At 36.8% G+C, this 25,316-nt stretch overlaps 1 protein-coding gene across 2 annotated transcripts; it reads right to left on the bottom strand.

The window, feature by feature from the left end:
* Positions 1 to 1,228: 1,228 nt before the first annotated feature.
* LOC129264380 (protein salvador homolog 1-like) lies at positions 1,229 to 25,316 on the bottom strand. Of its 2 annotated transcripts, none has more exons than XM_064102750.1 (9): positions 25,208 to 25,316; positions 14,746 to 14,857; positions 14,169 to 14,363; positions 12,713 to 12,814; positions 11,593 to 11,668; positions 10,628 to 10,732; positions 9,541 to 9,734; positions 8,379 to 8,599; positions 1,229 to 5,678 (listed from the first exon to the last, which is right to left on the bottom strand). In XM_064102750.1, the coding sequence occupies exons 2-9, from the start codon at positions 14,837 to 14,839 to the stop codon at positions 5,376 to 5,378; spliced, it is 1,290 nt and encodes a 429-aa protein (XP_063958820.1). In that variant the 5' UTR covers positions 14,840 to 14,857; positions 25,208 to 25,316; the 3' UTR covers positions 1,229 to 5,375. The 2 variants fall into 2 exon arrangements, with proteins under 2 accessions (XP_063958820.1, XP_063958821.1); XM_064102751.1 differs by lacking the exon at positions 25,208 to 25,316 and adding an exon at positions 18,740 to 18,920.

The raw sequence follows: 25,316 nt of genomic DNA, 5'->3' as shown, positions 1-25,316 counted from the left end.
TTTCGCCCAAAAAAACTACAAATCTAGTATATCAGAATCCATGAAGCTACATTAATACATAGTGGCAAAGGTAAAGACTGGCCTATCTTTAAAGTCACCCTGCCCCTACATAGGTTTAGAGTCAATTGATGCAACAGAATCTTTGATTGACAGTGTTTCAGAATCCATGTAGCTATACAGTGGCAAAGGTAAAGACTGGCCTATTTTAAAGTCACCCTGCTTCAAACCAGTGCTTAAAGCGACCTTCCATCGACAAATCATGGGGAAATCAAGGCCAATCTCAGAACAGAGAAGGGATAAAAGTCTTTCACTCGGCTGTATGCCTGGGGGATGTTATGTAATAGACCATGGCATGTCTGGGAGGTCTAATATAGGAGAGCAATAGTTAGTAGACTATCCAACCAGAAGTAAACTGCGTGTTTTCACTTTGAAACACGTAACTTCACACAGGATATTTATTTTGGTTTAGCAATCAAGAGACCTGCTAAGAGTCTAGGAATTGGGATTGTTGGAAACTAGAACTGCGACAACCCGAAGTAAATAACGATCACGAGTTCGGTCAAATTTGCGCTGTCCGAACTTTTATCGCATTAGTTGGACGGGCTCTCATGACGGTCGGATTATATTATGCAAGTCATTTGGCCTTTTGCAAATTTCGTATTGATTCAATTTCCCAATGATTTGGCAATGGCTGGCCGCTTTATTATTTGTATACAAACTTCAGGCATATCTATGACAGGATCAAGTTGAATACAGCCCTTGTTTGGCTGCAGGTTCTACGGTCCATTAATGAATTCAATTACAGAGAGAGAAAAAAAAAAGAATACAACCAATTGCACTTAGATCATCAGACATACATAACATCCAGTTGATACATATTTGTATATTACAAGTACATCAAATTTAGAATTAAAAAAAAAGAAATTGGACAGGAAGAAGAAAAAGGACAGAAAGGCATTAACATATTTTTCGTACAAATATCAGTAAGGCCATTTATGATAATTATATTCTTAAATTTCTAAACAATCATAATAAGGAAATTTCTAAATCGTACAAATTCGGTGGGTATGTTTCTCTCTTCTGAAAGTCACATACACTGGGTAAAGGTTTAGGATGGAAAATATATTATTTCAGTTAAATGTACACACTAGAATTTAACATGAGCCACATAAATTACCATTTTGTTGGGTACATACGATAAATTCACATATATTCAAAAGATATAAAACAACCATTTCACCTATGGAACTAATATAAAAAGATATTGAACTTTCAGGTAAAATTAACATTTGGGTACATTTACTCTAGAATCACCCCTATCCGAGTCTTTCCTTGATTGCAATATCCTCCTATTTCACTTTTGTTATTTTAGTTCTCTTTTGCAACATTCCTATCAGGAACCTCTTATGAGGCTTTGAAGTCTTTCTTGTTTTTCTCTCATCAACTAATTCTACTGCCTTCTTATTTCTTACTGTCAGATCCATCAAAAATGAAAAAAAAAACCATAGACCTTTATGCATATGATGTCATAATCTCATAGCGCCCTCCCTCAGAGGATATAGAAAATATGCACAAACAGAGTTGTCAGAGATGCGCCAGCTGCAAATCACCGCACATGCAAGGCCAACGGCTTAATAAACCTCGAAGATGACAGCAAAAAGACATCAACGCATAAGGTCTGTTAGTTACAGGTGGTTTTTTTTTTGGCCTCTGCAAAAAAATACTCAAAACGCAGCATCATGCTTTTGGTTAAACTTTTAATTTGTTGGGATTTTGTTAACTAAGATTTCCGAGGCTAAACAGTTCAAGTCATATTACATCTTTATTACATTTTCTACTGCTATTAAAAATGACAAACAACAGCATAGGAGGGGAAAGCACTTTAGATGAAAGCCCTTGTCATCATTGGTAGACAATAGGAAATTCAACTTATTCAATACAATGGGTACACAATGTGGAAAAGGCAAATTAATCATCATCATTGGTACAATTCATAGTCATACAAGATCATGAGAAGTATACACAAAAGGAACCATTGCCGGTACAACTTACATGTACATGAAGTCAAATGTAGATATTTTAAACAATGAAATGCTCTATATTATTATTTTACAACTTATATGATAACAAGCAATAATGAGATAATAATATATTAGAAAAATTAATAATTTCATGGAATAATTACTATATTTTTATAAAGACAGGACAGAAAGTACAAATGAATTTAAATATAAAATTTGACAGATCTCATCTAAATTAAAACACCTTTCCTTAAAAGTTGAAACTTGAATACGTATTTCAATATCTCAAATAATATATCCCATATACATTCATACACATAATCATGCTAAAATGTTGAATTACTCCAATACATGAACACGTAGGTGCATTTTTGAGTTGGTAACAGTTCATTAAGAAAATAGAGAATCAGTACTGGCTAATTGTACAAGAGAACAACATATTAAGACATATATCTACACATACTTGTTGTCTGTTTTCTTTTGATTCGAAGGTACTTATGGCAGAAATTAAAGTAAGGGTTTCGCATTATTTTACAACATTAAAAGAGTGCTTACCGGTATTCATCTGATTTGGAGAAAACAGAGCAAAGAATTCATAATTCAAACTTGCTTTCTGGGTATTTATTAACCTGGCTTTTGCATCATCAGAACAAAATTTATCAAAACAACATCATCTTTCCAGGATAATTCCTCTACTCGATGATTTCCCCACATGAAATACCGGTACACATTCTGTGGGGGGGGGGGGGGCAGTGAACCAGTAAAATACATTGTGGTTCACATTATATGTGCCACTGTTCTGCTACTACTCAGGTCTTTAAAATCCTCTTGTATTTTATTATGGTTAGAATTCATCATAATATACATAGGTCTATAAAAATATAAAACATAATTCAAAGATACTATCACACTTAAGACTCACATTACAACAAATATTATAGATTTATGACCATACAAGGTGACTTAGAGCTTATAAATATGGAAGAATATATACACCTTTGGCACAAGATGACAATTATAAATCTTTCATTAAGTATTTACAATTATTTTCATACAGATAAGAAAATTTAGCGTCAACAACCATGAATTCAAATAATGCTAATATATTTTTTTTCCAGCTACAAAAATGTAAAGCTAGCATGCAGGAGAAAGTAAGGGTTTATATTTTCAAGACATTTCCTTATTAAGGTTTCGGGCCTCATTCCATAGGGATTTAAAATTCTGATAACTTTGCCATTATTTCAAAGGCAGATTATCGTGCATTTTCATGAAAAATTTGAAGCCATTTGTATATAAATCACCAAAACTACAACAAGATTTATGACCAGCAAACGTTGTGTAATGCCATTGGATATTGCCTGCAGAGATGCCAACCTAAAGGGATGGTTGTCAGGAATATTTACCATATTTGTCAGGAACAAATGGGAGTTTCTCAGGAACATCCCGCGAAGTAGCATCGTTTATATGCTCAACCACCCAATCGCCATTGACATTGTGCATGCATGAACCGCGGCTTGCACTCCGCACTTCGCTGTGTATTCAGCAGCAGCGCGCGGAGGCGCTTGCAATAGAAATCTCAGTAGAGAAACTCCCGTTGGTTTACCGTTGGCCACACACACGCTGCATGCACGATACATGTATACACAATACCCGCATATACATGCACAATACACGCATATATACACATGCACAGCAAAGCAATACACAATACACATGTATTGTAGTTGTTTTTTCCGTAACCTTTTTATTGTTGCCGTAACACCGTAATTGGAGGAATAAAATAAGAACAAATACGGCGAATCCGTAACGGTTGGCATCTCTGTGCCTGTATGGTAAAGTCATCATCTCTCTTTTCCCTGGCCCGACAATTGTACAATGCCAATCAGGCTTCATTGAAGAACTTCCCAGTGGTACACCGAGTTTGCTGTCCTCCAAAGATGTCTCGGTTGCAAGGCACTCCAATGCTTTTCACATAGTCTGGGGTCAGCAAATAAACCACTCCCCATGAAAGCCATGCCCATCTGACATGGACTACCCTAGAGACGTTGATTTTGATTGGTTGCTATACAGCTATGTCACTAAAGAAGTTACCAGAATGACAAAGTTACCACAATTGTAAGTCCTTTTCAGAAACGGACCCTTGGTGAGATCTCATTTTTTCTTTGATACATATTAAAACCTCCATGTATTTACAATAATATGAGAAAAAATGCACTGAAGACCCAATATCTGTTCAGTAGATTTTCAACATCAAGATACTTCAAATTATTGTTGTCATACTTAAAAAAACAAAACTAAATAATTTAGTCAAATTTCAATACTGATGAATACAGGACGATCTTGAGATTCAAATTACATTATCAAAACTGAAACAATTTCACTATATCAAATATTTATTTATGTCAACTAGTAATAAGTCCCTGACAAATAATGTTAATAGTCTTTATTTTTCAATTTCTCTAAAAGAAGGTTCTGTGACAGAAAAACAACCAAATTCATAAAGCCTCTCGTTAAAAAGTAACATGTTTCTTACTTTCCTCCAGTGGGTAGACTTACCGGGGTAAGAAAAAAAATACGAACAATTATCTTTGGATAATAGAAAGACTGCATTAGCCAACATGGAAAAAGAAAAAATATTATTACATACATACGCAGTAGAAGAATTAAGACAAGAACAAGGTATAAATGGGAAGTCAAGGAAAAATCAATAACAGCGAAATGGGAGAAAAGCAGTGGATTGATTTGATTTATTCCTGTCAATTACTGGAGGCCTCATAGCTCAGTCAGTGGACGTGCAATAGCTCAGTTGGTAGAGCGGGGGTTTCAGATTTCGGTGACCTGGCTCCAATCACCACTTGGTGCGATAGTTCCCTTTGGTAAGGCAATTATTACCAGGGGAGCGTTACATCAAAGGAATTGTCGGACGTTTTATCTGACAAGTCCTGTTTTATACAAGTTACCGTAGGAACAGTGCTTTTCAGCCAATCAAAATCAAGAGAAGTTGTCAGACCTGACAAATTTTCTGACAGAAATGTTGATGAAACGCTCCCCAGGTCCCCTGGAGAGGATCTTAAGCCTTCGGTCATCTAGTTGCTTGCTTACAAGCCTTCATGCTCTCTTTTAGCATTTAGGTAAAAAGTTACCACCATCAACACCACTTACATATATCCAAGTTGCAAATTGCAAGTTGATTACATCAACGTATGTACTGCATGTGCAGGTCTCTCGTCTTACCTGGGTGAAGTAATAAGGATATTAATGATGCTATCAATTCTTATTGTATCAACCTGCATGTTGACTTCAGTTGTCCCATACAACTAAAGCCATCAACGGATTTAATCAAGACTGACCTCTTCATATCCTTGTTTCCCTACTATCTTTAGCACCATGTGTCTGTTGATGGAGTTTTTGTTGCTGTTGCTGCTGCTGCTTTAACAACTGTTGGTATAATATGGCAAGTTGTTGCTGGTGGGATAATGCCTGTTGCGGCTGTTCATGTTGCTGCCTGAGACCAGGATGTTGTTGGAGCTGATTGAGTTGGCCAACTGGTCTTTGTTGTTGCTCTTGTTGTTGTTGCTGCTGTTGTTGTTGTGGGTGGTGGCCATGAGCCTGAGCAGGTTGTGGGTAGCCATGTTGCTGGTATGCTATCTGTTGTTGCTGTAAAAAAAGGTCATTCTATAGCTTAATTTTCAGCTCATAGGTTAAAGAAACAACATACGATCCCTATCTACCAGTCAAGAGCATAATCTGCATTCAAAAGGAAAGCAAGACACAATTTATGCAAAATAATGCTCAAAGTCCTCCCGAATTCATGTTTCGATTCCATTAATCAGCATGGATCTTGATCGGAAAAATTACTAGATATTTCAGAGTTTTTCATTTAAATCATGAATCAGTGACATGAATAATTAAAGGGGAATGAAACCTTTGGAACAAGTAGGCTTGTGCCGAAACAGAAAAATCAAAGAACAAGAACAAAGAAAGTTTGAGAAAAATCGGACAAATAATGAGAAAGTTATGAGCATTTGAATATTACAATCACTAATGCTATGGAGATCCTCCAATTGGCAATGCAACAAGGATGTGTGATGTCACATGTGAACAACTTTCCCTTTGATGGACTATAAAATACCCCCAAAATGTCTCTTTTTACTTTTTCTTATGGTGATACAAACTCTTTATCCATGATGTATTCTTTAAAAATCTGTATTACATGCCCTCCTATAGAAAGAATATTTGCTCTACTGATAGATTAAACAAGTGGAACGCCTCTGGCAGTCTCGCCTGCATTACGCGATTTAATATAGCAGCAGTGCTAACTTTGAAAACTACTATAAAATAATCATTCACAAAAACACCATTCATATAATGATATAATACCACGTTCATTGACCATAAATGACATTTGAACGGTGACTTAAGACTTGTCAACTACACCCATGTCCACATTTCATTCACTCTATCCATAAACTTTCAAAGTTATGATGGCAATTCAACAATTACCCCAACATGGCCTACGTTTATTGACCTTAACTGACCTTTGACCTTGGTTTTGTGACCTGAAACTCACAGGGGATGTTCAGTGATACTTGATTACTCTTATATCCCAAGTTGTATGAACTAGATCCATAAACTTTCAGAGTTAGGATGGTAATTTAACAAATACCCCCAACACGGCCAAAGTTCATTGACCTTAAATGACCATTGACAATGGTCATGTGACCTGAAACTCGTACAGGATGCTCAGTGATACTTGATTACTCTTATGTCCAAGTTTTATGAACTAGATCCATAAATTTTCAAAGTTATGATTGTAATTCAACAAATACCCCCAACTTGGCCAAAGTTCATTGACCCTAAATGACCTTTGACCTTGGTCATGTGACCTGAAACTCAGGCAGGATGTTCACTAATACTTGATTAACTTTATGTCCAAGTTTCATGAAATTGATCCATAAATTTTCAAAGTTATGATAGTAATTCAACAAATACCCCCAACTTGACCAAAGTTCATTGACCCTAAATGACCTTTGACCTTGGTCGCGTGACCTGAAACTCAAGCAGGATGTTCAGTAATACTTGATTAACCTTATGCCCAAGTTTCATGAACTAGGTCCATATACTTTCTAAGTTATGATGTCATTTCAAAAACTTAACCTTCGGTTAAGATTTTGAAAATAATTCTCCCAACATGGTCTAAGTTCATTGACCCTAAATGACCTTTGACCTTGGTCATGTGACCTGAAACTCAGGCAGGATATTTAGTAATACTTGATTAAGCTTATGTCCAAGTTTCATGAACTAGGTCCATATACTTTCTAAGTTATTATGTAATTTCAAAAACTTAACCTTAGGTTAAGATTTGATGTTGACGCCGCCGCCGCCGCCGTCGTAAAAGCGGCGCCTATAGTCTCGCTCTGCTATGCAGGCGAGACAAAAAAGAGGCAGTTTAAGTGAAATATATACTAAAGTAATGGGGAGAGTTGTTCACAAGTGACATCACACATCTTTGTCGCATTGCCGATGTGAGGATCTCCATAGCATTAGTGATCACAATATTCAAATGCTTATAACTCTCATTTTTGTCCGATTTTTCTCAAACTTTCGTTGATCTGTTTCTTTGATTTTTCTGTTTTCACACAAGCTATCTTGTTCCAAAGATTTCATTCTCCTTTAAGTCTTCATTCAAATCTCTATGCCGATAATGTCATCTGAATTTGTTCTTTTAAAGACTCTATCGTCATATTACTGATTTATGATTTGAAGTTTGTTATCTAAAATTCAAAACATCTAAATAATCGCTTGTTTAAAAGAGTTTAATAAATTAAATCAAAATTCAACTCGATTTTCAAAATGAAGAATCACACTTTCGTTTTGTCTTGTATTCAAGCCCTTGTGATATAAAGTTATCATAAACTTAACTTGGAGCTTTGAAATAAAAATTCAAATTCATTTCGGTTTTTTCCTCAAAAATACTCATCAAAAAGTCCGAAGATTAAAAATGTGAGTTTACAAACAAAAACACATAACAGAGAAAACAAATATATAACATGCAGTGACCAAAGAAGAAAAAAAAACCATACATTATGTTTCAAAATGCAATAACAGTATAACAGCAAATTGAAATTAAATGAGCAGATGCATATAATGAAACAGATTTAATAATAATAAAAAAAAAAACTACAGGGCCCTGTTACATAAAGCTTAGCGATTGAATTTGGAGCTCATTTTTAAAATTGATCATACACTATAATCAATGCAGTCAATAATACAAATCAGTCCCATGATTAATCCCTAAGTTTTGTGCAACCGGGCCCTAAATAGTAACTGTGAATCAACGTGACTTGAACACTCTACCTGTATATGTAATTGCCTGACATGTCTCCTTTCAATCTCCCTGAGTAATGATTGCCTGTAAGCTTCATAGTCCATTACCACTGTTCTTAAATCTTCTTTATATAACCTTGTTAACATGGCTTGAAATGCATCTAACTCCGGCAGTCTGAACAGGTCCCACTTCAGCTTATGATCGTGCTCGGGAGAAGCCTTGTAATACACATCCAACCAGTTTGGTATTTCTGCAAACACATTTAACAAAAACTATATTTTTCAGTGAAATTATGAATATTAAATCCAAAGTATTTGTAAAGATATTATTTGAATATTTACACTTATTCATCTCTGCATAAATAGTCGAGCAATGCAATGTTCAAATATGAGCTCCTTATCCCCTCATGTAAAGCCATTTCATTTCAAAGGAGGAAAGTCCCATTTATTGTACCACTTGTAATATCCATGTTTTTTTTAATAATTGCATTTTACATTATTTAACTTTATGGGATCTGCAATCATTAAATGGCAAAAAATTGTATCGATTGTACTGTTCAGTTCATTGAAAGACTTAATCCTTCCAGGTACCAAACTACTTCCCCTTTGATATTCTCATTTATCAACAAACTATTAGCGACTAGTTTAAAAGAGGAATTCTCAGTTCTCCTCGAGATCATCAACCTGTTCAACCCATGGAATGCTGAAATCAACCGTTTATCAAAATTGACTTTGTCTTCAAGGATATTTTATTTTAGCTCAGTACAGTGACTGTGATCGCCCATCGCTTTTCAACATCCATTTCATCATCGCCAGCAGTGTGGTCTTTAACTTAACGACTCTTTGCCAGCCCATTTGGATAGAAAATAATAACAGAATTGATCTCTTCAAGTTACCCGCTGATGGATAGGTAAGATAATTTGTTATTTTATCTACTTCGCTTTACTCCTTATAATAAAAGGGAAAATAACCTCATCAAATTTACATGTTATTTGTTGTGGTGATTACATATCGTAACAATATCAGTCAATCTGCATTGAGAGAATGCTACTAAAGTCTTCCGGGCCCATTAAACAGAGCTTAGCCATCATCATGGAAGAACATCTTTGCAATTGATTTTATTGACCATAATGTACAAATAATCATACGATCAATCGCTAACCTCTGTGTTAAGGGACCCTGGTAATCTCACCTGTGTAAAGATAAGGGTTCGGTGGTACCCAGAAGTTGTTTGCCTGGCCGGCTTGACCTTGTGAACGGGTCGCTGGGTTGATGTTTGATGACTGGGGTGGGATGGGCAGACTCTTTGGGATGGGCGGGGTAGGTTCGTATCGTGGAATCTTGGGTGCGTTTGGATGTCTGTACTGCGCGGTCTTTGTGACGTGACTGGCAAATAGTGATAAAAACGGATAAATAGCTATTTAATTTCCTTAGTCCCATCCATTTTACTTTAATTTGTTAATATAAAGTATAAGTGGATGAACTAAAATGAAATATGTGAAAAAAATAAAGAGAAGGAAACAAATTTTTAGCGAACTTTTCATAGTTATTGCGTAAATTGTTCTTACTAACTATTTTGTAAGTAATAAACAAATTTTCAATGGGGATCAGTACCAAATAAGACGCAATAGTTCTTTCTTACTGATTCCTCATTTTCATATATTTTTGCATGTATACTTTGCATGTGTTATTTTCATTGTTATCTTTTATTGTGTTAATGTTCTATGTTTGTTCTAAATGTTTTTATTATAATGAATGAAATAAATGAAATTGAATTGAAAATAATCAATTTTAATGATATCTTACAGATAATATTCAACTTGTATTTTTTTTTCTTTCACAAATATGCAGATGCGTATTTCAAAGTGAAATGTGCCTCTGAATATGTTTGATACTACTTTACTTTTTGTTTTACAAACAAAAAAAAACGCACAAGTTGAATAAAGTTTGAGCCAACAGATCGAGTACAAGCACTTCAAATTCCCAAAACCCACACATGCTACTTTGGTAGTAGATCCATTTGCTGTAGCTGGACCAACCCTTTGGAACAAATTACCTCAAAACATAATTCATAATTAGGTGTAATGTAGTATTGATAATTATTTTGTGGTTACCAATTCATGGAGTTCTTTGCATGTTCAAATATTAAGTAATACTGTTATATATGCATATTCTTTGTTATATTATGATGTGTAATTTTGTCTATTGTAAAGCGCATAGAGAAACTTCCTGTTCATTATGTGCTATATAAGTGATGTATTATTCTTATTATTACATACTTGACATAGTATGTTCCGTGCTCTCTAGATTCAACTTTCTCCCAACCAGGAGGCAAGCCCTCCTTTTCCAGTGGATGGCTCCAATGAGTTGTCTGGGTGTTATGACTGCATAGAGAGAGAGAGAGAGGGAGACAAACACAATATTTAAAAATATTTTCTTTAGAGTGCTTGATTGGTGAGAACATACAACTCAAAGTTTATAAACTAATGTAGTTCCCAGCAAACAATGATTTCATTTTCTTCAAAAGTCTTCAAAATCACATTTGTCACTCCATCATCTTACATAGTAATGATAATAATGATAATAATAATAATAATAATAATTATTATTATCATTATTATAATACACATTTATATAGCGCTATCTATCTAGAATAATCTATTCCGAGGCGCATTGTTATTATTATCCCGGCTTTAGCGCTCAGCGCATTCCACAAATTAATTCACCTCACCTGGGTTGATTGCAGCACAATGTGGGTAAATTTCTTGCTGAAGGAAACCATGCCCTGGCTGGGATTCGAACCCACGTCCCTCTGATTGAAAGACGAGAGTCGTAACCACCAGACCACGATGCCCCCATCTAGATCTGGTACATTAACCTGAACCTGATTTTGTGGAATTATGGAATCTAAATGGAACATAGATCCCACGGAAGATTTCCAACATGGATTAGAACTTGTGGGACAGTGTATTATTATCACTGCTTGGAAAAAGGACCTCAGTAGGCTTTCACATCCTACCAGGTACATATTCAACGCCTGGGTAGAGAGTGGCAAAGTGTGGATTGATGCCTTGCCAAAGGACGCTAGGCCTTGGTGGGATTTGAACACATGATCCCCGATTACAAGGCGAGAGTTGGAACCACTATACCAATGGTTTTATGTTTTATCTCTCAAAACTTTGTCCGGTGAGAATGTTCAAGCAATAATAGGATTACTGGGAGGAAAAAAAGGGTTTTGACTTACTCAATATAAAACTTCCTCCCCCTCATCGTCCTATCTACTGTCCAGCCCGGAGGAAGAGGCATATCTGGTACATTACCTGAAATTTACAAATAAACATTCTATTCAAATCCATTTATATCCACATCTCTTAATAACAAAATGTAAAATACCAAAAAAAAAACAATATTCATATTAAATTCTAGGCTAGGACTGATTTGGATCCAAGGACACATTGTATTGTATCTGAAAATCATTTAATTATTCGTTTAGGAAGTAAAATAATTAAAATATTGATTTGACTCTTGGGTGAATGCATTTGTTGCCTTTAACTTGGATCAAATTTAAAAGATAACAAAAATCAATTTCCTGTAAAATTGACAAAGAAATTGAAATATCAGACCTATTTATAAGGGCATATGTTAAAAATGCACTCAAATATACATGTAGCTGCAATTCTTTTATTTTTATTTTTTGCTGTACAAAGGATTGCATGTAAATGCACCGACAGGGAGACATATCAAAATAATTTCAAGTTGAAAGTGAGATATAGATGCGTGAATTTTCAGAAAGCAATTGTCATGGTTATGGTTGTTCCTGAACAATACAGGCTCGACAGAGTCCAGTCTTACAAAGAGTTATGATTGATCCGATATATAGAAATCCATCGAAGTCATCATTTTTCATACAGAAAATTGTTCTATGTCTTTTGGAAACAAGGAGGAGCAAACTGAATTGTCAAGACAACATTTATTATCAATCTAAAAAACAAATTTGAAAAATATGCATTTTTAATGTTGACTTGCTGGCTTTGCATACTTTGTGGTCGATTGGATCAATTTTAACTCTTTGTGAAACAGGACCCTGGGCCCCATCTTACAAAGGGTTACGATGATTCGATCAACCTAAGCTATCCATCTCTGTCACAATTTTATTCTACAGGACATTTGCACAATGTCTGTTGTCAACAAAGAAAAGCACGCAGAATTTTAAAGAAAACAATGAATGTATAAATATACCTTACATGTATATCTAGAAAACAGTCTGAACAAGTGTAGTTTAAATGGTGACATTGCTGGCTTTCCATAGTTGTAGTCGATTGGATCAATCGTAACCCTTTGTAAGACTTTGGTATTTTACTTACCAACATGAGGTGGCTTGTCTTGTCTAAAGGCATTAGCGGGGAGATGGGGAGACCCCCCTCGTTGACTGGGCAAACCACGGTCACCATATCCACTATGGTGTTCTTGGGGCAAAAACAAATAAACAAACAAAGAAATAAGTCACTGTGAAGATAGTTTGGACAGAGAATGACTATCACTGTTTACCTCAATGAATGGTATTGGTACCTTTATGAGTAGTAAGGAATACTCCATAAGCTGGAGGTGGGGGGGGGGAGGGGATGGAAATGTGGAGATGGAGATGATGCTGGTGATGAGGAGGAGGGGGATGGAGATGGAGAAGAAGATGATGATGATGATGTTGATGGTGATGATAATGATGATGCTGATGGTGATGATGATGATAACGGTGATAATGATGATGACGATGGTGATGTTGGTGATGATTATGATGCTGCTGGTGATGGTGACATGATGATGATGGTGATGATGATAGTGATGGTGATGATTATGATGATAATGGTGATAATGATGATGGTGATGATGATGATAATGATGGTGATGATGATAGTGATGGTGATGGTGTTGATGGTGATGATGGTGATGATGATAATGATGATAATGGTGATAATGATGATAATGATGTTGATGGTGATAATGATGATGTTGATGATGATGATGATAATGGTGATGACGATGGTGATGTTGGTGATGGTGATGATGATGATTATGATGCTGCTGGTGATGGTGACATGATGATGGTGATGATGATAGTGATGGTGATGGTGATGATAATGATAATGGTGATAATGATGATGATGAATTTGATGGTGATGATGATGATTATGGTGATGATGATAGTGATGATGGTGATGATGATAATGGTGATAATGATGATGGTGATGTTGATGGTGATAATGGTGATGACAATGATGATGGTGATGTTGATGATGATAATGGTGATGTTGGTGATGATTATGATGTTGCTGGTGATGGTGATTGTGATGATGATGATAGTGATGGTGATGATGATTATGATGATAATGGTGATGGTGATAATGATGATGGTGATTGTGATGATGATGGTGATTGTGATGATGATTGTGATGCTGATAGTGATGGTGATGATGGTGATGATGATGATGATTATGATGATAATGGTGATGGTGATGATGATGGTGATGGTGGAGATGATGATGATGAGGAGGAGGATGATGGTGATGATGATGATGGTGATGATGGTGGTGATGATAATGGTGATGATGGTGATGATGATAATGATGATGATAATGATGGTGATGATGGTAATAATAATGGTGATGGTAATGATGATGATGATGATGAAGATGATGATTATACTGCCCAATGATGGTGATGAAGGTATATTGAATAAAGTAGGAAATGATTATCAGACCATACCATATTGGAACTTAGTAGGATAAAGGTTTAAACTGCATATATTACAAGAATTACCGGTACCTGTTGGTGGCTGTCCATTATCTTTGGTAAAGTCTGGTAGACCCAGTTGCGCTAGACCAGGCCGTCGTCCGACAGGTGCCCCTATTGGTTCCCACTGGGGTACTGCTGGGTTTGTGTTCCCCGGCTGTCCTCCTGATGGTATCTGAGATGGTCTCTTCAAGGCTGGGCCATTGCGTTGAACGGGACTCATGTAGCCTGGATATCAACAACAAATGAGTTCTGTTAAATTAAGATTACAAGCTTCTGTGATATCTTGTTTTAGCTTACATACATATGTTTGATTGAATGTATGCATCATCCTGATTTACATTAGGTATTATATTTTAAAGAATGAATAAATAAAATGATAAGCGTAAAATTTCATCTCAATGATATAAAGAACAGACCCTATTTAATATTTGTGCAAGCCTTTATTAGATAAATGGCACATGTGTAAAATGTGAATTATATAGTGTATACTAGATTCGATATACTAGATAGAAATGTTCTCCGATGTTTACATGTTCCAACAATCAGCCCCAACGTTGATAGATCCTATAGTCAAACGCAGAAGTCAGAAACAACAGAAGATGCTTACCCTGTAACCATGGTGATGTCTCTTTCTTGGTATACTTGCCAGCGATGCCTTCAGGAGGTAATGGTTTGGATGAATCTTTCTTCCTCAGAAGCATGTTCTACATCTGGAACATCTGTAAAATCAAGAAGTTATAGAGAAGAACACTGGAATCACAATGGACATCAAACCTATTCGTGCAGCTCCCCATTTCCAAAGATGGAAATAAGAATACACAGGTGCACTGTAATCTTTGATGGTTCAATAATCTTTACTAAGCACGTGTCGATAATTAAGAGATCGGTTCAATCACAGAGAGGCTATAGCCCTTCACATCAATTGGTTTCAGAACCCAAAGTCACAACATGGCAAAAGACCAAATGAGATTGGATTAAACGAACTTCCCAGTTTATCGCACGTCCTTTGCAGGCATGTTAAAATGATAGCCTTGATCACAAAGAAGCTACAGGAATTTGAAATCCAAATTTTAAATGTCTGAAACAATTCCACACCCACACACAGATCCCCCGGGGATGTCCCGGTAAGCGGGGGATAATGTGAACACGGTGATTTCTCTCTGTGACTAATTGAGATACACACAGACACTTATATGCTTTTCACATTGCATTTCCTTAACCCCATACTATCCTTAACCCTGGACTATCCTTAACCCCATACTATCTTTTTTTGGATTCACACTGTCTTTCTTAACCCCGGACTATCCCACAGCTCATGAATATTGATGATATTACCATACAGAGCATGATTAACGTGCAATTTCGACTTCTGTGATTGGCTATTGCTTAGCCCCACTTTTCCTTAGCCTAGTTTCGTTTCACACTGCATCTCTTAGCACCACAATAAGCCGACTAACCCTGCTTTTTTGCAGGGCCAGATAGTACCGTACTATTTAACGTGCAAGCCCACTTTGCTGAAACGTAGTGTGAAAACGAAGTGGGCTAAGCTTAACCCCCGGGAAATTAGTGGGGCTAAGGCCCCCCCCCCCCCCCCCTTAGCCCCACCAATTTCCGGGGGTTAAGGAAAAAAAGTAGTGTGAAAAGCATATTACTGTGTTTAGATTATCACCACTTACATGGACCAGAAGGGTTTGTGTGTGGCTGTGTGATATGCTTTTCACACTGCACTTTTTTTCCTTAACCCCGGGAAATTGGTGGGGCTAAGGGGGGTCTTAGCCCCACCAATTTCCCGGGGTTAAGCTTAGCCCACTTCGTTTTCACACTACGTTTTAGCAAAGTGGGCTAGCACGGTAAATAGTACGGTACTATCTGGCCCTGCAAAAAAGCAGGGTTAGCTGGCTTATTGTGGTGCTAGCACCACAATTGAGGTGCTAAGAGATGCAGAGTGAAAACGAAACAGGGCTAAGGAAAGTGGGGCTAAGCATTAGCCAATCACAGAAGTCGAATTGCACGTTAAATACGCTCTGTATGGTATAATCATCAATATTCATGAGCTGAGAGGTTACGGCATTAACCCCGGCTGAGCAGATAGTATGGGGTTAAGAAAGACAGTGTGAATCGAAAAAAAGATAGTATGGGTTTAAGGATAGTCCGGGGTTAAGGAAATGCAGTGTGAAAAGCATGTGATTGTTCCAGTCATTTAAAAGTTAATTTCCTGTAGCTTCTTTGTGAAATGAGCGAATCACTAAAAATGGCCTTGTAGGACATGAACTGCGAAGTTTGCTTAATCCCAGCTCATTTTCAATGGTCTTCCTTTTGCCACATTAGGTGGTTTCAAACCGCCTCGATCACAAGAATCCCCGTTAAATTACGAGAACATTTTTAGGCTAAAAAATACCCATTAATTATTCCTGCATTCACACCGCCCCGAAACATACCCTTCGGGATAAATTCCTGAAGTTAGGAGCATGCGCAGTATGGTCTAATAAGCAGGCAAGGCGCGAGATTCAAAACCACTAGCCCAGCAGCCACCCACGGCACCCGCGCCCAACGACACGCTGGGCTAAAAGTTCCCGTAAATTGCTTTCACATTGCCAAAATACCTGCGACCTTGGAAAAATCCCCGCGAAAGTTCTCGTAATTTCGCCAAGTACCTACTATTTTAATTTAGCGGGTATTTTCTTTCGGGGAAATTACGCGTAGTTTACTTTCACATTACCAAAATACCTGGTATTTTCTGATCGGGGTAAATTTCCCGATCAGAGAATACCTGGAACTGACGAACTTCGAGGCGGTCTGAAACCACCTTTTGTGACTTTGGATTCTGAAACCAATTGTTGTGAAGGGCTATATAGACTCTGTGAGTGAACCGATCTCTTAATTATTGACACGTGCTTAGTAAGGATTATTAAAGCTCATGCACCTGTGTAAAAATATTGTTTATTTTGACTGACTGGAATTTGCTCAGTGCCCTTGTAAAGTTTGATCAGTTTCTTTTGGAACCCAGTTTATAATAGGCCTGGGTCGGAACGGACGGAATACCGGAATCCGTCCGATGTGTGCGGGTTCCGGTTTTGTTTTTTCTGTTACGGTATTCCGATAAAACAATGTAATACATAAAAAATAGTTTTAAAATTTTCTTCTTCTAAATATCTTGACATAGTTAGGCCCATCAAGTATGTTTTATTCAGTCTTACCAATCATAACCCAGGTTTCTTGGTTACATTTCAGGTGAGCACCGAGAAAAATATGAGAAGATGGGAAAAAACTTGCTGATGTTTTTATGTGGCCATCTTGTTCTCTTTGTTAGTAGCTAAGCTACGATATGCATTTATAGAGGGCGGCAGACTCTATAAGCATCTCGTAGACTTAGCTACTAACAAGATGGCTACGTAAACATCGGCAAGTTTTTACCTGTCTTCTCATAATATTTTTTTTTTTTTAATGAAGAGTACAAGATGGCCATGTAAACATCGGCAAGTTTTTCCCCATCTTCTCAGAATATTTTTCTTGGTTTTTTTTATGACTGTTTGTTTAAAAATGAAATCAATATTGTATAATCTGCGACTTCTTTGTACTTCCCCGTTCGTGAATTCATAATATATCGGGAAACCGGATTCTGACCAGCGCAACACCGGCGGATTCCGTAACAAAAAAATTCTGACATGACTCAGGCCTTGTTTATTATCATGGAAATAATATTACATGACATGAGGAAGCTAGTCAAATAAGACATGACATTATTACACCACGTTTCAAGTTGATACCTGGGTCAAAAGGTAAGTTAATGTTAAAACAAGATAGATATTTCAATGTATAAAAAAAAAAACAGTTAGGGTAAACTTTTGTCGCTCCTAAAGATTATAGTTGGTCTGTCATTAAACAATAAGCCAGTTCGGAGTTCCATTCTGCACATGACCAGAAGAAGGTCATTTAGTACTATCTAAGTAAAATGATGGTTTAATATTTAATGAGATAAGCACCAAATTTGATGTCCTGATTATTCATATATAATATTCTCTCGAATTGTGTTTTTTGTTAGATCCACTAAAAACAACAATGCGCCCATTCACGACTGCAATTTAAAAGTTGGCCAAGTACATTGTAATAAGACATGCTAATGCATTCAAAGTAGAAGTAATATCTTCATAGAGTGTTCATTAATGTGCTATTCTAGTCACCTGGTCTCTGCAATGTCTGTATCCTGCTAGGTAAGGAATGCTTCCATGTATAATATCTTGCTTTAAAATCGGCCTATCATAGTGAAAGAAATGAAGGGTCATTTAACTAAGATTGCCCATGAGGTAAACTCCGAACTGGTCTATTCTTTATTTATCACAAGAAAAAACACAGAACAGACAGACAGTCAGTCAATGGTCTGCAGACACAGACCCTGATTAAAAGATTACTCAACAAGTGTGTCTCCACACAAAGACTAGCCACATTGAAAATTTGCTGTTTCAACAAGGCTTCACTTGAGTGTAGGGTTTGCACAGCAAAAGACAGACAACCAGATAACATAACTTTCCTCTGGGCTCTGGCCACCACCAATGGTGGTTGCTTCTCCCTAAAAAAAAAAAGTTCCACCAATAGAAAATTACCTGTTTAAGCTAATAGCTTCTTTAAATTTACATGCAGGATGAAGATCACCATGATCAATCAAATTGACACTACCGGACACAAATTCCACATAACTTGTGTCCCTACAGTATCTTTCTTTAATGGCACTTGGACAACACAACCCACGAGTCCCTGACCGTATTCATGATACATTGTACACTGAAAGCATCTGAGCTCTGACAAGAGACAACGCTCATTAAAAGAAGTTTGGCTCAATACACCGGAATGGTTGGAATGTCTATTAACTGGGAGGTACATAAAGGGCTTATTGATGAGTGTGTGCATGCATTTTCATACCCTATTCAGAATGAAACAGTATCCCGGATTCATGACCGAAAGAGTAATATAAACAATTCCCATTGATTGAGAAAGATCACAAAACATGACACATCTCAGTGACTCAAAAAATAAGTAATAATTATGAATCCAATTACTGTATTACATGCACATGTGTAAAATGCAGAAAAAAGTGGCATAAAGTGGGCATTTGAATCATTCAACTACATGTACATGTACATGTACTGCACATGTAGACCTACTGCACATGTATTGTTTGTTTCATCAAGTAGTACCGGTAATGAATTTGACAAATGAATTTCACACATGAAATATCAAATATTTCATTATTCTATGAGTCAATCCATGTAGGCCCTATGTTTAAATGATTTCAAGAAAATGATGAGTTGCATAATGAATGATCAACAATGACTCATGAGTGTGTAACAAAATTGGCTCCTTCAATTAAAAAAAAAATGTGCATGTACATATAATGTGCTTGTTGATTCATTTTTCAATAAGTAAACCATAATGATTGATTCATTGTAAAATTTCTAATTTCATTGTTAATTGAGAAAAACCCTTTGACATCACACATCTTGGCCGCATTGCTAATCAGAGGATCTCTATAAAATTTATATCAATGCTAATACATGTCAGTATCTTTCTCATCATTTCATTTTTCCCAAACTTTCATTGATTTGCTTTTTTTAATTATTCTTTCTGATTTACACAATCCACTGGTTTCAATGCTTTTGCTCTCGTTTAAATCACATAAACAATACCACCTAGCTCTCTTGGCCATGTTATAATTTTTCTAATCATTTAAACACTTGGAATCAGTTATTGTTATAAGCTATAAAAAAAACGACTAAATCCAGAATATTTTAATCACATTCCATGCTTGAGAAGTTTTGACCCAAAAATGAAAATTACGGTAAACAAATTATCAGGAAGTTCAGAACACAATTATGAACAGCTATTAAAGCAATACATGCAGATCACATTTTCAACCAACATGTGTGTTATGATTTTCCTCATGAATAACATTAACAGCACTTAATACTTTATGTTTCTCACTCACAGTCACACATTATTTCATGTGTCATGAGGTCACCCACCGATAAGGGTGGCGCTGTTACATTACATACATTGTATTTTGTTTAGGCCTATTCATGATTTTACTCTCAATCATTTTTCCAAACCAAGGGGGCTATTCCAACAAATTTGGTGTCATTTTAAAGCTGAATTCATTAGGATGATTGGCTAAGAATCTAGAAAGTTTCATGGCTGGAGGGTCTATAGACCTTCAGTTACACATCCTCAAAGACAGAGCACCAGGGGTGGTGCCAGAAGTGGTGTGTCAGAAACGGTGCCGTTGGAAGGAGTGCTGCCCGTCGCCGCCATCGGAAAAGCGGCACCTGTAGTCTCGCTCTGCTATGCAGGCAAGACAAAAGACTTTTTTTAAGTAGGCACTACCAAGAATGCATAATTAGTATTTCCGTTTATTTGAATGAAGGATAAAAGAGCACTGTCGATTCATTAAACACCTTGCTCACGCCGTGACACGGGCATTGGTGTTTGTGGCCGGGGATTGAATCCTCAATCCGGACTTTCAAAATGTTAATGGCACCCCGTATCCATTTCTCAGAACCCCCCCCCCCCCCCACACCTATTTCCAAATTCTGGATACACCTCTGATTTGTAAATTTATAAATTCAATTGATCCTGAGAAATTGTTAGCATAGAATGCAATTTTGGAGTATGAACATTATTCATTCTCAAGTTTCCAAGTGTACTCGGCTCGCTCAACCATGAAAGTGTAAAACCTTTGGAGTGTGCGTGGTAATAAAATGATGGGTGATAAAAAATGAACAGCAATTAAGTTACAGTTGAAAGAGAATTTCCCCCAATTTTCATTTTACGTAATTTACAACCCCTCAAAATGAGCCTGATGACTTTGAAAATGACATTTTTCACATTTGATGTGTGCTCATTTTATATACATGAATTTAAAAAAATCATTTTCATTTTTGCTCAGAATTCCACCAAAACATTCACTGCCCAATGAAATTGCTAAAGACAACTTTTAAAGTTCTACCATAAGGGGTTACTTACTCTTAAACAAAGGCACCAATATTGCATACAATGTCTATGAGAGAGGTATAAAAATTTTACCACTTTTGTGAAATGAGGTTTTGCTTCATGGACGATTTTTGTTAACTGCCAAGAGTTTTTTCATGAAAATACACACATGGCTTCAGAGAGACACTATTCAAAATGTGCGCACACCAAATAAAGTATTTGACACGGCAAAAAGTGGGGCGAAGGCCTTGAGCTTTCTTCTAATCGCATTTATATGTTCAAATATTGTGTGCTCACAGAAGCATTATTTAGACATTGGGATTTCATAAAAGACAAATTTAGTACAAGAGAATGCAGTTAGCATTTCTTTCCAAAAATGTTTAAAAAAAAGCTTTTCACATTCCACATGTTCATTGAAGCATGAATTGGTCATGAACATGATAATTTCAGTGCTCAAAATGAAACAATACTTGTAAAGGACATTTGAAAATGTTTTCATCTAAATGTTCATTGAACAATGAAATGATGAATATTGTTGAAGATACTGTTCCCCAAAATAAATATCATATTCAATAAATTTACCGATAGAAATGTGTAAAAATTTAATTCTTGCACGAGTTAATCAACCGTGAGATTTAGCAAAAAAGTTCAGTTGTTAAATTGCGTACACGACAAACTCTTTTGCAACAAAGTCTTTGAAAAAATTATTTGTTCTTCCTATTTGATATTGTTCCAACTCTTAGCCGAGTTAGTGTTACAATGGTTACATCCACAATTCTTGACCTTATCAAGGCCAGCTCCTCCTCAACCTTCTGCCACATTTTACTAGCAGTAGATCTTTAGTATAGTCAGATATTGAGGGCGCATGATATCAAAGACACTACAAGGGGAAAGACTAGACACTTCATCTATCTTACACGCTAATCGATGTAAAGCGTTACACAAAATCGGTTCAGTGTCCTATCTTTTTATTGTAGAGTCTTTGATTCAGAAACTGTATACATTTAGGTATACCGTTTGTTTATGAACGAAGCATGTGCTGCTGGTTACGGTATTTTCATGAAGTGTTGGTTTTTTATATTGATCTATTTCTCCTTTTATTCGTTTCTGCTAATCATTGATAATGAACTGCAATGACTTTTCTGAAGGTATTAGTTTTATTTGCACCATTATTTTATCAAATAAAAAGAGGATTTGTGCATATGATAAATTTGGACAAAGTTTATAAATCGCCGATGGGCTGAATTAAGATTGTGAATTTGTTAGCGCCATTATAAAAAAACACCAGTTGACCAAACTGAGGTAAGCAATCTTTTTTATTTATTTTCATATTTCCAAGAATCAAAACCTTGCTTTCAAAAATTGCAAACAAAACTGGCCAAATCGATATAGAATCTATAGACTTTTCTAGACTAATCTACTGAGGGCGCATGCGCGAATTTATTTTGGCCGAGTCTATTTTGCGCATGCGCCATGGTAACCCAGGGAGCCCAGGGCTTGTCTGTGTAATACTAGTACTAGGCAGACTTGGGTACTCTCCAAAATGGGGTAGAATGGGGTCGCAATAGCACCCCAAATAAAAGGGGAAAATATAAATTATGCGTATCACGTGATCTGAAAATCAACTTCGTACCGCCTCGATTGCACTTGATGGTAACCGGATCGACTGCCAAGAAAAGCTGGAAATAGGACTCAAATGTAAGTTTCCCTTTATTTTATTACATTGAAAGTAGGACTAGCCTAGGATTACATGTCATGGGCAATATTTTAATCAATCATAAACAGACCAGCATACAACTCGTATTTAGTGAGTTATATCATTAAATACTTGGGTGCAGGAAACACTAGGCCTAACCAGTTTTCAAGCCATTGTCGCCTATAGACCTTATCGCAAATAGCGTTCGTCGCGAGAGGGCGTATGTCACCACAACGCGGAATCGGCTTTCGGGAAGCCATACAATGCCATGTGTAGTGTCACTCAAAATCCATGCTTTTTCAAAAGTCTGATTTCTTCGTATTGACATTAGTCATTATTTTGGATACTTGAATGTGGTTTAATAGAACATTTTTTGTATCATGATTGCACAGTGAAAGTATGAACTCAATGCTCACAATATTTTCATAGTTTTCTGCGGCTAAATTTTGGAAGATTTTGAAGGAAAAGTGAGCATGGTGATTGCGGGTCATGCAATAAAGCAAAATTTATGATATTTATCAACCGATGCAAGTATTTTACGATTCATGATATTTATCTGCCGATGCAAGTATTTTTTAAATTTAAATTGGCAGCTATACACACGTGTGGTATCTCTAGGTATCGATAACAAAGACATCAAGATGGCGACCAAAACAGACTTGGTAAGTCAACGCTCGTGCTCTTAATTATTTTTCATATTAACTAATATTTATTGAAGGAATATACAAACATATCAAATTTGGGGGGAAAACTTAGTTTTGGCCCATGTACGTTAGTTTGGGGTCAAAATCCTAACCAAAACTTATAATTTAGGTCTACTTTCACCATGGGAAAACCTACGGTGTGTATAGACCAATGCGTAAGCAAACCAGGCGTCAGTGGGGAGTAAGCCTACGTAGAGTAGATGACTTTTACTCCCCAGACGCCTCCAGGCTAGGTCGCATCCAGACAATAGCGGCGCTATTGCTCCTGTTCGATCCCATGATCCTTTGTGCAGTAGAGGCGCACGGCCAATATGGGAGACTCTCTCCAATAGGGGAGACAATCTCTCACATTGGAGACTTGCTTTGCAAAAGGACAAAAGAAACAACACCAACAAAAACATGATTTTTTTTCCACCCAAAATTTTGTCTCACCGAGGTCAGAAGCCCATTTGTTTTGTGTGTGATTGACAACAAAAATCCTTATCAAAACAAAAGTAGACGGTGAATTTTTAAAGTAGATGGTGAAAAGGAGTAATTTTTTATGAGGAATCTGCTTACCACATTTCTATTTGCTGCCAAGGTAATCCTTTTGCAGCAAATGTAAACAAAGGAAATTGATCTCCAAAACTGGAGACTGTCTCTGAATCTGAAATTGGATACCCAAATTCTTTACAAAAGCCTCTGATATTGGACTCTTTTGGAGATAATCTCCCACATTGGAGACAGTCGAGTCTCCAATATTGGCCGTGCGCCTCTACTGTTGTGTGAATCTATTTGCGATAAGGTCTATGAGGTCCATACATGTTAATGTTTGGACCTCATTGGTAAGATGGGGGGACCTAAAGCTACGCACTTTGTTTTCAAACAATGAAAACTATCCCAATTCTAATATTTCAACAAATCATCTTTCACTAATTTTTGGCAAACATTCTAAAGATCGTTAACCAAGAAGAAAATATCGCAAAACTCACTAATACGAAAATCCCGCCGTGTTTTCCGAACACCTCTTGATTTCGCCGCCCGATGTAGAAGGGGTCCTAAGTAAAGCTACGCACTCGATTTATCATGCAAAAAACAGTATTGCCTGTGCCTCAATTTCTAAAATATATTCAAATTATTGATATAAGATAAATGAAATTAAAGCGAATATAACTCCAAAATTCCAAACATTTGTTGGTTTTCTCTGCATTTAGAGATTTACTGCAGCCTCTGTAAATAAAATTGAATAGGAATCGTTCGTCACTCATCTGCAGTCACAGTTCCACACACAGTCAGAGTGCGCATTTGCCATAAAAACTGCATGCGCAATGAGTGGTGCGTAGCTTTAGGACCTGCGCAGCTTTAGGACCCCCTACCATACTAGGAGTGGAGTGCTCTGGCTCTGCCTACTGTAATTAATATTAGTTTACACGGACGAGTCCTGGGCTGGACTCCGGGACTGCGACCTCCGGGCCAGGAGCTCTAGCTCTTCCACTGGCACTGCACTGCCGGCCGCGCCCGGCTGCCGTGGCGTAGCTAGGGGCGTGCCGGTATCGAGTTCCGATTAGACGATGGAATAAGATTAAGAAAACAAAACATGATCCAATTTAGGCCTACTCACTGACTACTAAATTTCACAAACAAGTAAATACAATAGCTAATGCATACTCATACAATGTATTACAAAGAGACTTTATATCAATACTCACGCAAACACAAAGAAAATGGTTAGTAATTCCGTTTTTTGGTCCACAATTCGTAAAACCACCTCCAGTCAGCGCTCTCGATATTTCGCTTGCGGATCGTCAACACAAACGT

The sequence above is a fragment of the Lytechinus pictus genome, chromosome 7 (assembly GCF_037042905.1).
Source record: "Lytechinus pictus isolate F3 Inbred chromosome 7, Lp3.0, whole genome shotgun sequence".
NCBI classification, from domain to species: Eukaryota; Metazoa; Echinodermata; class Echinoidea; order Temnopleuroida; family Toxopneustidae; genus Lytechinus; species Lytechinus pictus.
Note: the sequence above shows the minus strand (reverse complement) of the source record. Positions and strands in the feature narration are given on the sequence as shown.